General features: G+C 45.9%; 1 protein-coding gene across 2 annotated transcripts in view; it reads left to right on the plus strand.

Moving 5' to 3' along the window:
- LOC147112076 (cohesin subunit SA-2) overlaps positions 1-15,744 on the plus strand; it is a 137,645-nt gene that overhangs the window by 42,370 nt on the left and 79,531 nt on the right. For both annotated transcript variants that reach the window (XM_085999588.1, XM_085999587.1), the window contains exons 3-7: positions 3,900-3,972; positions 5,505-5,669; positions 7,261-7,357; positions 12,274-12,350; positions 14,756-14,827. In XM_085999588.1, coding sequence (XP_085855714.1) covers positions 3,900-3,972; positions 5,505-5,669; positions 7,261-7,357; positions 12,274-12,350; positions 14,756-14,827 — 484 coding nt within the window. The remainder of the gene's footprint in view (positions 1-3,899; positions 3,973-5,504; positions 5,670-7,260; positions 7,358-12,273; positions 12,351-14,755; positions 14,828-15,744) is intronic.

Below are 15,744 nucleotides of genomic sequence, written 5' to 3' on the forward strand. Positions count from 1 at the left end.
ATAATCTGCTCCTAAAACTTTACTTAAAACCCGTCAGGTTGACCATCTTGGCGAATTGGCACTCCAGCTAGGGTTCCCAACCAAAGTTCCCTCTAAGCGCGGCCGCGCAGTAACGGGAAAGGTCCCGCGCATTCCGCTTTGCCGGCTTTTCTGTTGTAAGTACCGCGCACGGGCAGAAATTTAAAGGGACCGCGCAGAACAAAGCGCGGCTAACTGGGAACGTTGTTCCCAACCCTCCGGGGTTCTCCTGGGCACACTGCTGGGTGCAACCCAGGAAAGAAAAATCATAGGTGCTTTAAAAAATTATGTATTTTTCCTCATTGAACACTTATATTTATTAGTGATACAGAAAATATTGGCGATGGGGGGAAAAAAGGTGACAGGAGTGCATTGGAATAGTCAAGTCTAGAGGTGATAAAGGCATGGATGAGGGTTGACAGTTGCATTGGTCACAGTGAAACTCTAGTACCCGGCCCAAGTCACCGATCTTCTTCCGCTGTGAGTTTCAGAGCGGTTTGCCACTGATCCTGATTTATACACTCCTAAGGGACGAGTCCTTCTGTTAGCTATGTGTAGCAGGATTGTAAATGGGTCGAGAAGATTTCCTCTGGCCAGTAATTGTAGCAAGATTGTAAAGAGACTGGAGTAGATTTTCAACGTCACCACCCAGGCAGTGAAGATGAAAATTTATCCCATTGGATCTGTAACCATGCCATGGGATACCAACACTTGAATGCAGACTAATTTATCTGAAATTCCACTTGCTGGTAGGGTGGTATCCCGCAGAGCAATTTCAGGGCGGTTCTGCAGGGCAAGTGGTGATGAGGTCATGGCGCGGGTTTGCCTCAGCAGCCCTACTGCTGGAGTTCAAATCCAGACCAGACTGATTGGATGAAAGTCAACTCTCTACTGACCCACATCAGATGATTTGGGGCAATCTGAACCCAGATCCTGGTGGATTAAGTTGACAATATTGATACTGAAGAAGGAAGCTGTAGACTGCAGGAAGATATCAATAAATTGGTCAGGTGGGCAGAACAGTGACAAATGGAATTCAATCTGCAGAAGTGTGAGGTAATGCAGCTGGGGAGGGCTAACAAGGAAAGAGAATACACATTAAATGGTAGGACAGTGAGTAGTGTAGAGAAACAAAGGGACCTTGGAGTGAATGTTCACAGATCCCTGAAGGTAGCAGGCCAAGTAGATAAGGTGGTTAAGGAGGCATATGGAATACTTGCCTTTATTAGCCGTGGCATAGAATACAAGAGCAGGGGGGGTTAAGCTTCAACTGTATAAAACACTAGTTAGGCCTCAGCTAGAGTACTGCGTGCAGTTCTGGTCACCACATTACAGGAAAGATGTGAAACCTGAGGATTGGGAGCAGTTTAGGATTCAACAAAGGAGGACAAAGGGATTAATTAAGAAGGGGGAAATAGAATATGAGGGTAAGCTTGCAGGGAACATAAAAACTGACTGTAAAAGCTTTTATAGATATGTGAAGAGAAAAAGATTGGTGAAGTCAAGCGTAGGTTCCTTGCAGTCAGAATCAGGGGAATTTATAATGGGGAACAAAGAAATGGCAGACCAATTAAATACATATTTTGGTTCTGTCTTCACAAAGGAGGACACAAATAACCTCCCAGAGATGTCGGGGAACATAGGGTCTGATGAAAGGGAGGAACTGAAAGAAATCAGTATTTGTAGGGAAATGGTGTTAGGGAAATTGATGGGATTGAAGGCCGATAAATCCCCAGGGCCTGATGATCTACATCCTAGGGTACTTAAGGAAGTGGCCCTAGAAATAGTAGATGCATTGCTGATCATCTTCCAACATTTGATGGAATCTGGAACAGTTCCCATGGATTGGAGGGTAGCTAATGTTACCCCACTATTCAAAAAAGGTGGTAGAGAGAAAATGGGGAATTACAGACCGGTAAGCCTGACATCGGTAGTGGGGAAAATGCTAGAGTCCATTATAAAAGATGTAATAGCAGAGCACTTGGAAAACAGTGACAGGATCGGACAAAGCCAACATGGATTTACAAAAGGTAAATCGTGCTTGACTAATCTACTGGAATTTTTTGAGGATGTAACTGGTAGAATAGATAAGGGAGAACCAGTGGATGTGGTGTATTTGGACTTTCAAAAGGCTTTCGATAAGGTCCCGCATAAGAGATTAGCGTGTAAAGTTAAGGCACATGGGATTGGGGGCAAGGTACTGACTTGGATAGAGAACTGGTTGGCAGACAGGAAGCAAAGAGTTGGAATAAACGGGTCTTTTTCTGAGTGGCAGGCAGTGACTAGTGGGGTACCGCAGGGATCGGTCCTGGGACCCCAGCTATTCACAATATATATTAATGATCTAGACAAGGGAACTAGATGTAATATCTCCAAGTTTGCAGACGACACAAAGCTGGGTGGGCGTGTGTGCTGTGAGGAGGATGCCGAGAAACTCCAGTATGATTTGGACAGGTTGGGTGATTGGGCAGAAGCATGGCAGATGCAATATAACGTGGTTAAGTGCGAGGTTATCCACTTTGGTGTCAAAAACAGGAAGGCAGATTATTATCTGAATGGCAATAGATTGGGAGAAGGGGAAATGCAACGAGACCTGGGTGTCCTTGTGCACCAGTCACTGAAGGTAAGCATGCAGGTGCAGCAGGCGGTTAAGAAGGCAAATGCTATGTTGGCCTTCGTAGCGAGAGGGATTGAGTACAGGAACAAGGATGTCTTGCTGCAGTTGTACAGGGCCTTGGTGAGACCACATCTTGAGTATTGTGTGCAGTTTTGGTCGCCTTATCTGAGGAAGGATGTTCTTGCCATGGAGGGAGTTCAGCGAAGATTCACCAGACTGATACCTGGGATGGCAGGACTGATGTATGAGGAGTGATTGGGTCGATTGGGCTTATACTCGCTGGAGTTTAGAAGAATGAGAGGGGATCTCATTGAAACTTATAAAATTCTGACAGGACTGGACAGACTAGATGCAGGAAGGATGTTCCCGATGGTCAGGGAGTCCAGAACCAGGGGACACAGTCTAAGGACAAGGGGTAAGCCATTTAGGATAGAAATGAGGAGGAATTTCTTCACCCAGAGAGTGGTGAACCTGTGGAATTCTCTACCACAGAAGGCAGTCGAGGCCAATTCATTAAATATATTCAAGAAGGAGTTAGATATATTTCTTAAGGCTAAAGGGATCAAGGGATATGGGGAGAAAGCAGGGACAGGGTACTGAGTTTGGATGATCAGCCATGATCGCATTGAATGGCGGAGCAGGCTCGAGGGGCCGAATGGCCTACTCCTGCTCCTATCTTCTATGTTTCTATGTTTCTATCCCAGGGACTGTGGCCAGGTTTCACCTGGTGGTCCATGGGGATTGGCTGTTAGAGAGCCATTTGGAAATGGCGGGTTGCGAAGGAATGGCCAGTGGCAGTCCTGGTGCGGGAAGGAGGAGGGAGATTAAGGTAGGGACGGGAAGCGGCTGTGGGCCTCGCTGCCTGATTTCCCCCGCTGTTTCTGCCACTATCCCACCTGATTTGGAGCAGGATAGCAGAGCAAAATCCAGGCCTGGGTGTCTGTTGTGGGAAGTTCCTTGCCCTAGTGCTGAACAGAACCGAGGAATACTATCCCCAAAACTCTGGTATAAATCCCATATGATAAAAACTGAATTTGGCTAAGTGAGTCACCATAAGCTCTAATTATAGGGACTGTCAGCCTTTTATGTATTGTTGTCTCGGTCACTGGTTCTCCACTACCCCACCCAAATTTGGACGGAATCATGAAATGCGATCCTCAAAATAATGGTAAAAAATCCCAGAACACCATTTAATAAGACAGTGGAATTTGGTCACCGTAAACCATTAACTCCAGAGATTTGATGTACTTTGTCTTTGTTGCAGGGAGAACGAGAGCCACTCTGAGCCTGACAATGATCTGGAGAATCAGAGAAGGGGAAGCGGAAGCACCGCATCAGTGAGTAGAAGGAAACTTCCTCTTTTGGCAGCAGGATAGGTGCAAGATTCGAAGCTGGAGGCTTTTTTTATTCGTTTATGGGATCAGGGTGTCGCTGGCAAGGCCAGCATTTATTGCCCATCCCTAGTTGCCCTTGAGAAGGTGGCGGTGAGCACAACTGAGTGACTTGCTGGGCCATTTCAGAGGGCAGTAAAGAGTTAACCACATTGCTGTGGGTCTGGAGTCACATATCGGCCAGACTGGGTAAGGACAGCAGATTTCCTTCCCTAAAGGACATTAGTGAACCAGATGAGTTTTTAACGACAATCCGATAGTTTCATGGTCACCATTACTGATCCTGGCTTTATTTATTTAATTTAAAATTCCCAGCTGCCGTGGTGGGATTTGAACTCACGTCTATGGATCATTAGTCCAGGCCTTCTGAATTACTAGCCCAGTGACATTACCACTACGCTACTGTATCACAACCTCGACAGTAACAATAAGTGACTTCACTGATAGCAACATAAAGAAAAGAAAAAATAAATTTGGATTCCAGGATCTAGCTGCTCGGGCATTGGCTCCCAGGGTTTATGCTGTTAAATCCATTTTATGGGGGATCCGAGCAAAAAAAAACCACAACCTTCATCGAGTGGTCGCAATGGCCCAGAAATTCGGGTCGGAGGCTTCCCGCGGGTGCAAGCCTCCGACCTGCACTTACCTTGTGCGCCGGCCGTTGAGCTGTGGGCCCGCCTGGGATTCCGATCCTGGGCCTCCTCCAACTACCGGCGCGCAGTGCTTGCGTATCCCAGGGGCGCAGTTAGTTTGAAGCGTCCCCTGGGATCACGTGGGCCATGGAGAGCCAATGGTAGCAGGGAATGCTTCATTCATAAATTTGACAGGAAGAGCTGTCAAACCTATAAATACTATAAGCCCCAAAACATCACTAAAACTTCAAATAATTTTTTTTTTAAATCACATTTTTTAAATAACTATAAATTACATGAAATAACTATTTTAAACAATAATTTAAATTTTTGAAAAAATTAATTACATTTTCTAACGGGGCTAAAAATAAACTTACCTTTCTTTAAAGTATTTAAAAATAATAAACCTGTGGAAAAAATGTTTTAATTTTAATTAATTCACCACTTACCTTGTTAAAAGCAGGCCTTGCACCTGCTTTTTAAAAGTGTAACTGCTGGAGACTTACCCTCCCAGAGAAAGCTGCAAAAAAAACGTAAGTTCGATGCGCACGCGCTGCCTCTCCGGTGCACGCTTTCCACCTATCAACCCCTTCTTTCAAGGGAACGGAAGTTCCGGTTTCCCATGCATGCGCAGTGCATACACGAAACCGGCACTTTTGTTGGGCCTACGCTTGAGTACCCAGTGCGTACTCACCCGTGGAGACCCGAATTTCTGGGCCATTGTTAGAAAAGGCTGCGCTGACCTTTTGAGGACAGCATCTGCAACATTTCAGCCGATGCAATCAGTGTGGCAATCTTAGCTTTGGAGAGCAAACTTAAAACGGTCTTTTTTCTTGCCTTTTTCAGTCATGGAAGAGAAGACGAAGGGACCAGTCTGACAAAGGCAGGCGGAGAGCATCAGCCTTCGAGTCTTCCCGCCAGATCCGAACGAATGGGCACCGCCAGCCGGATGGAGGTGTTGAGGCCGTCACGCTGTTTGAAGTGGTCAGGATGGGGAAGAGCGCTATGCAGGTACTTGTTGCACGATGAGAATTCAGATGGTGCGGCAATATCTAACATTCCAGCAAGACCAGTAGTCCTTAATTCATACAAAAGCAAAACACTGCGGATGCTGGAAATCTGAAATAAAAAAACAGAAAATGCTGGAAATACTCAGCAGGTCAGGCAGCATCTGTGGGGAGAGAAACAGAGTTAACGTTTCAGGTCGGTGACCCTTCGTCAGAACTGAGAAAAAAGCAGGAAATGAAACCGATTAAACTGGCCTTTTAATCTGTTTCATTTCCTGCTTTTTTTCTCAGTTCTGAAGAAGGGTTTCGACCTGAAACATTAACTCTGTTTCTCTCTCCACGGATGTTGCCTGGCCTGCTGAGTTTTTCCAGCGTTTTCTGTTGCTATAGGCAAACAACTGTCCTCAACTGACACCTATAAGTGCAGGGGTTTCTGGATCAGGAGCAGTTGCACTTCCCTAACCCAGAAACTTGAGGCCAGTTGTACCCCCCCTCCCTCTGGCGCTGGCTGAGATCAACTAACCCAGTACAGACCTGACGTTACGGGTTAGTACCGCATCAGACAGTGTTAGGAGGTTCTAAGGGCCAAGTCAAAAAATGATCGAACAATTGACATATATATTTAAAAAAAACAACAGTGGAGCATTTTAACTGACAGGTCACATCAACTGAGATTGTTACAAGAGATACAAAACCTTAGTTAGACCACACCTGGAGTACTGTGTTCAGTTCTGGCCTTGGAAGGAGTGCAGTGTAGATTTACCAGAATGATACGTGGACTCCAAGGGTTAAACGACGAGGAGAGATTACACAACCTAGGGTTGTATTCGCTGGAACTTAGAAGGTTAAGGGGTGATCTGATCAAAGTTTTCAAGATATTAAGGGGAACAGATAGGGTAGATAGAGAGAAACTATTTCCGCTGGTTGGAGAGTCTAGGACTCGGGGTCATAGCATAAAAATTAGAGCCAGACCTGCCAGGAGTGAAATTAGGAAACACTTCTACACACAAAGGGTGGTAGAGGTTTGGAACTCTCTTCTGCAAATGGCAATTGTTGCTAGGTCAATTGTTAATTTTAAATCTGAGATAGATAGATTTTTGTTAACCAAAGGTATTAAGGGATATGGGGCAAAGGCGGGTATATGGAGTTAGGTCACAGATCAGCCATGATCTCATTGAATGACGGAACGGGCTCGAGGGGCTAAATGGCCTACTCCTGTTCCCATGTTCCTATGTTTTCAAGGTGGACAGGAAATGAACAGCCACAGCTTTCTACTAATACGCCTGACCTTTCCGCAAAAAATCAGCTAATCTTTCAACATTATACCTGGCATCTAAAAAGATTACAACATGGAATAACTCCAGCGCAACCTTTCTAGTGTGTCTCTCTTTTATAGATATTATTATGGTCAGTCTTCGATACAGTGGTGTTAATAGTCACTCCAGATAAAATATCGGGATTAAGCCCATAAATCTTTGAATAGAATCCAGTAATCTTTCACTGGTTTGCAGGAGTTGTATCCTTTCTTTTTTAAGAAGGTTTCTTTTTTGGAATGCTGTATTAAATTGTGTGACTGTTGTTTTCTCCCTTTGCAGTCTGTGGTTGATGACTGGATTGAAGAGTATAATCTAGACAGAGATACTGCGCTCCTGGATCTCATCATTTTCTTTATTCAGTGTTCAGGATGCAGAGGTAATCCGCTCTGATTTGTCATTAACGTGCACTGTCTTTTCTATGATACATTACCCTGTATTTTACTAAATGCTCTTGAATACAACTGGGTGATTTAATATTTTCCAGACATCCCATTTCTCACCTTTGTGATTGAAGCTAGGCTTACATTCTAAAAATGTGCCTATTTGGAATGATTGCTTGGTTTACTTTAAAAAAAGATTATTTATAATGATAATCCCCTTATCCACCCAATTGCCATGCCTTTTCATCCCTTTGCTGACATGACGAAAGTGACTGAACCTCAAACGTAACCCATGGGTTGTAAAATGTTTTGGGAAGTCTTATTGAAACATATAAAATACTGAGGGGGCTTGACAAGGTAGATGCAGAGAGGATGTTTCCCCTCGTGGGGAAATCTAGAACTCGGGGGCATAGTTTCAGAATAAAGGGTTGCCCTTTTAGAACTGAGATGAGGAGGATCATAAATCTGTGGAATTCTCTGCCCCAGAGAGCTGTGGAGGCTGGGTCATTAAATACATTTAAGGTGGAGATAGGCAGATTTTTGCAAGATAAGGGAGTGAAGGGTTATGGGCAGCGGGCGGGGAAGTGGCTTTGAGCCCAAGATCAGCCATGATCTTATTGAATGGCGGAGCAGGCTCGAGGGGCCAAGTGGCCTATTCCTGCTCCTATTTCTTATGTTCTTAAGTCCTGAAGATGCGATAAAGGTCTTTAAAATGTTTAGAGGATTCGATAGGGTAGATACATAGAAATTATTTCCTCATATGGGGGGAATCGAGAACGAGGGGAATAATCAAAATTAAAGCTGGGGCATTTAGGAGGGAAATCAGGAAGCACTTCTTCACACAAAGATTAGTAAAAAACTGGAACTCTTTCCCCCAAAAGGCTGTGGATGCTGGGACAATATGGAGTTTTCAAGTCTGAGATCGATAGATTATCAAAGGATATGGAGAAAAGGCGGGTAGATGGAGACGAGGCACAGATCAGTCATAATCTCATTGAATGGCGGAACAGGCTTGAGGTGCTGAATGGCCTCCTCCTGTTCCTATGTTCCTATGATAAGGCGCTGTATAAATACTCTCACTCCAGAACCACTTTCTACAAACCAACTACCATGTTGGCAGAAAAGGCCCTTTCTTCTTCGTCAAAATCTCTTGCTCCAAAATTCTTGAGTTGGTCGAGGGTGGAAAAGGAGCTTATCTGCTGCTCAAAGTCCCGCCTTAAATTCCACTATGTGTGGGGGGAGGGGGGGAGAGGGGTTTAATTTCCTCTGGTAGCGCACTGCTTAGCTTGGAAAATTCTTAATTTAATAATTCATCAACACATTGGCCTGGAAAATGTACTTGGGCTGAGGGCGGATGGGGTGGTGGTGGTGGGGGGAGGGGTGGGATGTGCAGTGCGACCTCAGCCATTGTGCCAGCCATCCTGCCCGCAGCGTAACACTGCCACTGACCCCACTGAACGTCATGGGGTGGAGGGGCAGCGGGGACCACGCTTTTGGTGGCACCCCCATTCCAAAGACCCAGGAAATGCCAGTGGTAGCTGGTCGGTTCCTGAGGGATGCTGAAAAAAACATGCCAGATGCCCGAGTGGGGAGCTGCTTTAACCTCTACCAACAGTTCTTGGGCTCCTTATCTTCAGAAGTCTAAGCTGAGGGACGGGATGCAGGAACTCCCATCGTAGGGAGCCCCCTACACCCAGCCAAGCCCCCTTGGCATCACTGGTCTTGTAAAAGGTGGGCGGAGGTTACGTCCCTTACTAGTCCCAGTGGTAACCCCCATCGGGATCTGGCTTATACAACTTTAAAAATCATCACCAGCTGTGGAATATTCCAGACCCTTTGACATGGGGAACATGTTTTGGCTTTCTCCTCAATATTTCCATCGAGACCTGGCCACCAGAAGTAGCTTCTTGCCATTTCCTTCATCCGAACCATCCCACTGTGGCCTGTATGAAGTTGTTGCAGTACAGGTTCCCTCAGAGGTGGCGGAATGATGACACGGCGTCCCCAGAGAAGACAACCTGCCTGGACGGAGAGCTCATTTCTTTTTGAAACGTAAGGTTTCAAACTAGGAGAATCTGCTATAGCTCTCCCTCGAATGACATCGTCCATTACCTCAGACGTGGAAGCCAGCGATGACCGCCGGTATCCTGTCAGAGAGCGGCGGCCTCCAAGACGCTTGGATCTGTAGGCTTAGTGACTTACCCACAAGACTGGGGCAGAATAAACCCCAGGGTAAAGTCAGGGTTTGAGGCAGTCTACCTCTACCCTTGGTTAGTTGAGTGCATTGAAAGTAACTTACCTGTTGAGGAATAATGTGGACATTTCATTTAAGAGGGGAGGAATATGTTATGTATTATGTGTTCTCCTCCCACCTGTGGTGGCGCTGTCACAGCAGATAAATGTTTGGGTTTGTTCTCTTGGTTGGGTTTTTGTTCTCTTTGTTCTGTACTCTCCAGAACTTTCCTTTTGAATAAAGAAGCCTCATGTTTGCAATCTTGGGGTGCTTTCTGAGCACTAATTGTGTCTAGGTATAACGGCATAGGTACAGACACAACACCTGGCATTTCCCTTTCAACATGGTTGATCACTCTATCCTCACCCATCGTTTCTCTTTAACTCTGGCCTCTGAGCATCCCTGATTATAACCGCTCCACCATCAGTGGCCGTCCCTTCAGCTGCCGAGGCCCTAAGCTCTGGAATTCCCTGCCTAAACCACTCTGCCTTGCTATCTCTCTTTCCTCCTTTAAGATGCTCCTTAAAACCTACCTGTTTTTTTGACCAAGCTTTTGGTCACCTGCCCTAGCATCTCCTTATGCGGCTCGGTGTCAAATTTTGTTTGATAACGCTCCTGTGCAGCGCCTTGGGACGTTTTACTATGTTAAAGGCGCTATATAAATGCAAGTTGTTGTTGTTCTAACTCCATGGCACTTTCCTTGGCAATTCCATTCCCACCTGTTCCAACACACCCAGGATATCTCTACCAATGGCTCCTTGTCTCACCCCCAAGTAGCCACCTTGCGTCTGTCCCAAGATTTCATTCTTGCCCCATTCCTATCTTTATCTATTGGCTGCACCTTGGTGGCATCGTTCATGGGGGTGGGGTTGGTTTCCACGTGTCTGCTAATAGCACCTCTCCACTCTCCACCATCACTCTTTAGTTCATGACCAGCTCTGTGCCGTCTGACTGTTTGTCCGTCATCAGCAAGAATTTTCTTCAACTTAACATGGGAAAGACTAAAGAAAACCTGTTTATCTGTTGCCAGAAACCCCTCATCCCAGTTCCTGATTCTATCAGGCGCAGCCTCAGTGTCCTGTTTGACCCTGAGCTGAGCCCCACAGCCAAGCCATCACCAAGACTGCTTATTTCAAGCTCGGAAACATTGCCTGCCTCTGCCCCATCTCACTGCCATTGACGCCCTCATCTATGCATTCATCATCTCCTGGCTCAACTATTCCAGTACTCTCCTAGATGACCTTTCAAGTTCCACTTTATTTTAAATTCGAACTTGTCCACCTCTATCCTGTCATAGAATCATAGAATGGTTACAGCGCAGAAGGAGACCATTCGGCCCGTCGAGCCCGTGCCGGCTCTCTGGAAGAGCACTTCGGCTAGCCCCGCTCTCCTGCCCTTTCCCCGTAGCCCTGCAATTTTTTTTCCTTCAGGTACTTATCCAATTCCCTTTTGAAAGCCACGATCGAGTCTGCCTCCACTACCAGCGCATTCCAGATCCTAACCACTCGCTGCATAAAAAAGTTTTTCCTCATGTCGCCTTTGGTTCTTTTGCCAATCACCTTAAAACTCTGTCCTCTGGTTCTTGACCCTTCCGCCAATGGGAACAGTTTCTCTCTCTCTACTCTGTCCAGACCCCTCATGATTTTGAACACCTCTATCAAATCCCCTCTCAACCTTCTCTGCTCCAAGGAGAACAACCCCAGCTTCTCTAGTCTATCCACATAACTGAAGTCCCTCATCCCTGGAACCATTCTCGTAAATCTTTTCTGCACCCTCTCTAAGGCCTTCACAAATCCTGCACTAAATCCCTCTGCCCTTTCAGCCCTGTGCTCAAGAATCTCTATTAGTTATCCATTTGCCAATATATTAAATTAAAAATCCTTTAACTCATCTACAAGTCCTTGCATGGCCTTGGGTTGGCAATCTCCTCCAGCCTACATGACAGGGCATTCCCGCCAATCACTCAACCCCTTCGCATTCTCTCTACATCTGCGGCATTTCACCACAGAGCCTTCAAAAATATTGGCCCCACACTTTGGAACAAACTCTCTAAATACCTATGTCTCACTACCTGTCTCCCCTCCTTCAAAAGGCTCCTCAATATTACTGCTTGTACCTGTCTTTGGCCACATTCTGGAAACCTTCACTACCTGGTCTCCAGTTTTGTCTTTGTGAAGCATTCTGGGACATTAAAGGCACTTAATAAATCCAAGCTGTTGCTGTTGTTGTCATAGTCGGTCCAAAATCGGGCAGTTCTGTCCAAAACCATGACATCAGTTCAAAATGGCCATAATGGCCCAAAACTGGGCTGTCCTTTCCAGATCCTGCCCATCCCCTGGGCTGTCCTGTCCGAACACAGATTGTGCTGTTGAAAACTGGTCCAAAGCCGTACCTTCCTGTCCAAAACTGGACTACGTTGTGCAAAACCATGGACCAAAACCAGACTGTCCCATCTAAAACTTGACACGCAGCAACCCCTTGTCATAAGCAGAATGGGTTAATCTGGGGACCTGAGATTCCTGACCAGCAGAATCTTAGTGTGGGTACATTTATTATTTATACATTCTGCTTTATGAGAGCATTCCTTTTGTCAAAATGTAATGTATTTTATTCTCATGCATGAATATTTTTAAGTAATGTATTTTATTCTAAGTGTTTTTTTTACTCCTGTTGTTGCAGGGATGGTTACGGCTGAGGTCTTTCAAAATATGCACAATCCTGACATTAGGAGAAAAATGACTGAGGAATTTGATGAGGTGAAATAAGGTTTTTGAGATTGATTTTAAAACACGGTTTTCATCCTGTGCTGTATATTCAATCTTCTTCAACACATATATTGTGGATTTGAATGCTGTATAAGCAGCAATTTCACAGTAGGCAGGATACATGCAGGGAGTCAACACATCAGACAGCTCGCCGAGACAGTTGTCTTAGGCTGACACAGCTAAAAGGTGCAATGGTAGCTCCCCCAGTGCCTTGGTAGGAAATACACCGTGTGCACATAAGAACATAAGAGATAGGAGCCGGAGTAGGCCATACGGCCCCTCGAGCCTGCTCCACCATTCAATAGGATGATGTCTAATCTTCTATCCTCAACTCCACTTTCCCGCCCCATCCCCATATCCCTTGATTCCCTTTGTGTCCAAAATTCTATCTATCTCAACCTTGAGTATACTCAACGACTGAGCATCCACAACCCTCTGGGGTAGAGAATTCTCTGTAGCTAACCGATTGAGTCCTTTTAACATCTTTAACACCTCGATCAGATCACCCCTCAAGCTTCTAGGGAGGAAATTCCAGAATGTAGGGCCTAAGCAGCTGACGGCATATCTGTCAATGGTGGAGAGAACAGGGAGAAGATGCACAAGAGGCCATCTGGTGCTTTGGTCCAATGCCATGTAGACCAGGAGGTTCTCCGTTTTGATCCCTGGTCTGTGCTGAGTTAGATGACCTCTTCCAGGGTAAAGATCTAGGATGCTACAGTTGGCCTCAATGTTTCTGGGGTAGGGAGAGGAACAAGAACCAGCCAAGGTTCTTGCTCCTAATTGCTGTCCAGTGATGTGTGCTGGAAAGTGCATGTATCTGCGTGGATGTCAGTTGCCTGGTGTCCTCTATACTTAAATAGCCTGGTTACACTCAGTCTGGACTCACATATGAAGTAAAGCTGCTTAGACATGCTATCAGGAAGCATCTATAGAGCCAACTCCATTAACATTTGGCACCTCAGGAGAAGGGGGGGGACAAATAGTGGGTAGGAGGTGTTGTGTGATGGCCCAGTTGCTTTCAAACACGACAGCTTGTGGTAACTGCTCTGGTAATTTTTTTTTATTAATTTAGCACTTGTTCCACCCTTTTTGCCCTCAGTTAACCAGGGCTCAAGGTTTGGTGCTCTGCTGTTGTGAACAGGAATGGGCAAATATCCTTAAATTTAACGTTAAAAGCGTTGATAATCAGGAATTTTAAAAAATCACTTTGATGATAGATCTTGCTGTTCAGGCTGAGGGATAGATCTTTAATGCTGGTGAATGAAACACTTTATGCCTATCCTGCCACCACCAGACACTTCCACATCATCAACACCACAGTCTGGCACAGAGTTTAGCTCCATCAGCTCTGCACTTTTAAAAAATAAATAAAAGACATTAATTCTCAGGATGTGGGCGTGGCTGGCAAGGTCGCCATTTATTGCCCATCCCTAGTTGCCCCTGAGAAGGTGGTGGCGAGCTGCCTTCTTGAACCGCTGCAGTCCGTGCGGTGAAGCTGTTTGTTAGGGAGGTTGGTGGGGTTTGATTAGGGCTGTGAAGACCACCTGACAATTTCCATTATAACATTCACAACATTGTGAGTTTGTAGTTTCCGATGAAACGGGTGAGGGAAAGGTTGGATCAGTTGTGAGTGGCGGTAACTGGCCATCCATCTCAATTGTTGTTTGTGGCATTTTGCTGTATGCAAAATGGCTGCCGCGTTAGCTTACATAACAAGAGATTTTATTCGTTCACAGGACACGGGCGTCACTGGCAAGGCCAACATTTATTGCCCATCCCTAACTGCCCTCGAGAAGGTGGTGGTGAACCGCCTTCTTGAACCGCTGCAGTCCGTGTGGTGAAGGTACTCCCACAGTGCTGTTAGGGAGGGAGTTCCAGGATTTTGACCCAGCGACGATGAAGGATCGGCGATATATTTCCAAGTCAGGATGGTGTGTGACTTGCTACCCTTGTCCTCCTAGATGGTAGAGGTCGCGGGTTTGGGAGGTGCGGCCGAAGGAGCCTTGACGAGTTGCTGCAGTGCATCTTGTAGATGGTACACACTGCAGCCACGGTATGCTGGTGGTGGAGGGAGTGAATGTTTAAGGTGGTGGATGGGGTCCCAATCAAGTGGGCTGCTTTGTCCTGGATGGTGTCGAGCTTCTTGAGTGTTGTTGGAACAGCACTCATCAGAGTGACTGCAGTTCAAAATAATTGATTGTAATTGAAGCACTTCTAGATGTTCTGAGGATCTGATTTGGCACGATATTCATTCGTTACATCAGTCACAAACCCAAAAAGTTACTATAACATTGAATCAAAGAATAAACATTTATTGAAGACTAGACCCAAGGAAAATGACGTTTGCATTTCACAGTGCTCTTGAAATTCAATGATACCATTGTATCTTTTTGCAGGAGACAGGCTTACAGTACAAGAAGTTCATGGTGTACCCCTGGATCCTAAATGTTACATGGCCGCTGGATCTGGTATTATGTCAGCTTTCTTCACTTTGATAATGACTGCATTTCCCCCTCCCCCCACCCCCACTCTCCACCCCCCTGCAGTTTTTATTTATTTAGGTAGAGGTGGCAGAAATGGCAGAGAATGATCTGTTGAATGTGGAGGCTGGTGGGGTGAAAGGTGAGGACAAGGGGAACCCTATCGTGGTTCCGGGAGGGAGGGGAAGGGGTGAGAGCAGAAGTGCGGGAAATGGAACGGACACGGTCAAGGGCCGTGTCAACCATGGTAGAGGGGAATCCTCGGTTAAGAAAAAGGAAGACATGTCGGAAGCACTGGTAAGGAAGGTGGCATTGTCAGAGCAGATGTGACAAAGATGGCAGAAACTGCCTATCTTGAGTTTGGTTACAAGCAGGAAAATGGGAGGAACTACAGAATCAATGGGGGATCTTGGTTGCTATTCTGCAACTCCACCCCCACCCACCCCCTAGCACCTCCCAGCCAGGTCTCTATTCAATTCTAAAATCGCCCTTGTGGTAGAGCAGGAGTGAGCGTTGAAGCTGATCCACTTACTCTTATAAAATGGCTCCCTCCCACTCACAAACAACGGCCTCCGTTTTGTAAATGTGAAAAAAAACTTGTGTTGAGACCGACTGATCAAGGCATTGTGTGGATGCGATGGCGAGGGGAGGGGTGAGGGAGTGGACGGGAGAATCGGTTTCTGGGTGGTTGCTCAGTGAATGATCCACTGGTTCTCAGGTGGCCAATTCTGGTTGGGTGTGTTCCTTGAGGTTTCACCACGTGACCTCCTGCCTCTAATAATCCTGCACAGTCAAAACAGCCTTTTTTCCCCATTTCCAATATTTCTATGACTAATAAAAGTGTTCAAAGAATATGGAAAAAACATTGAAATAACAACAGAAAATGCTGGAAACACTCAGCAGGT

The sequence above is a fragment of the Somniosus microcephalus genome, chromosome 10 (genome assembly GCF_052327205.1).
Source record: "Somniosus microcephalus isolate GS21.2 chromosome 10, FLI_Smic_1.0, whole genome shotgun sequence".
Taxonomy (NCBI): Eukaryota; Metazoa; Chordata; class Chondrichthyes; order Squaliformes; family Somniosidae; genus Somniosus; species Somniosus microcephalus.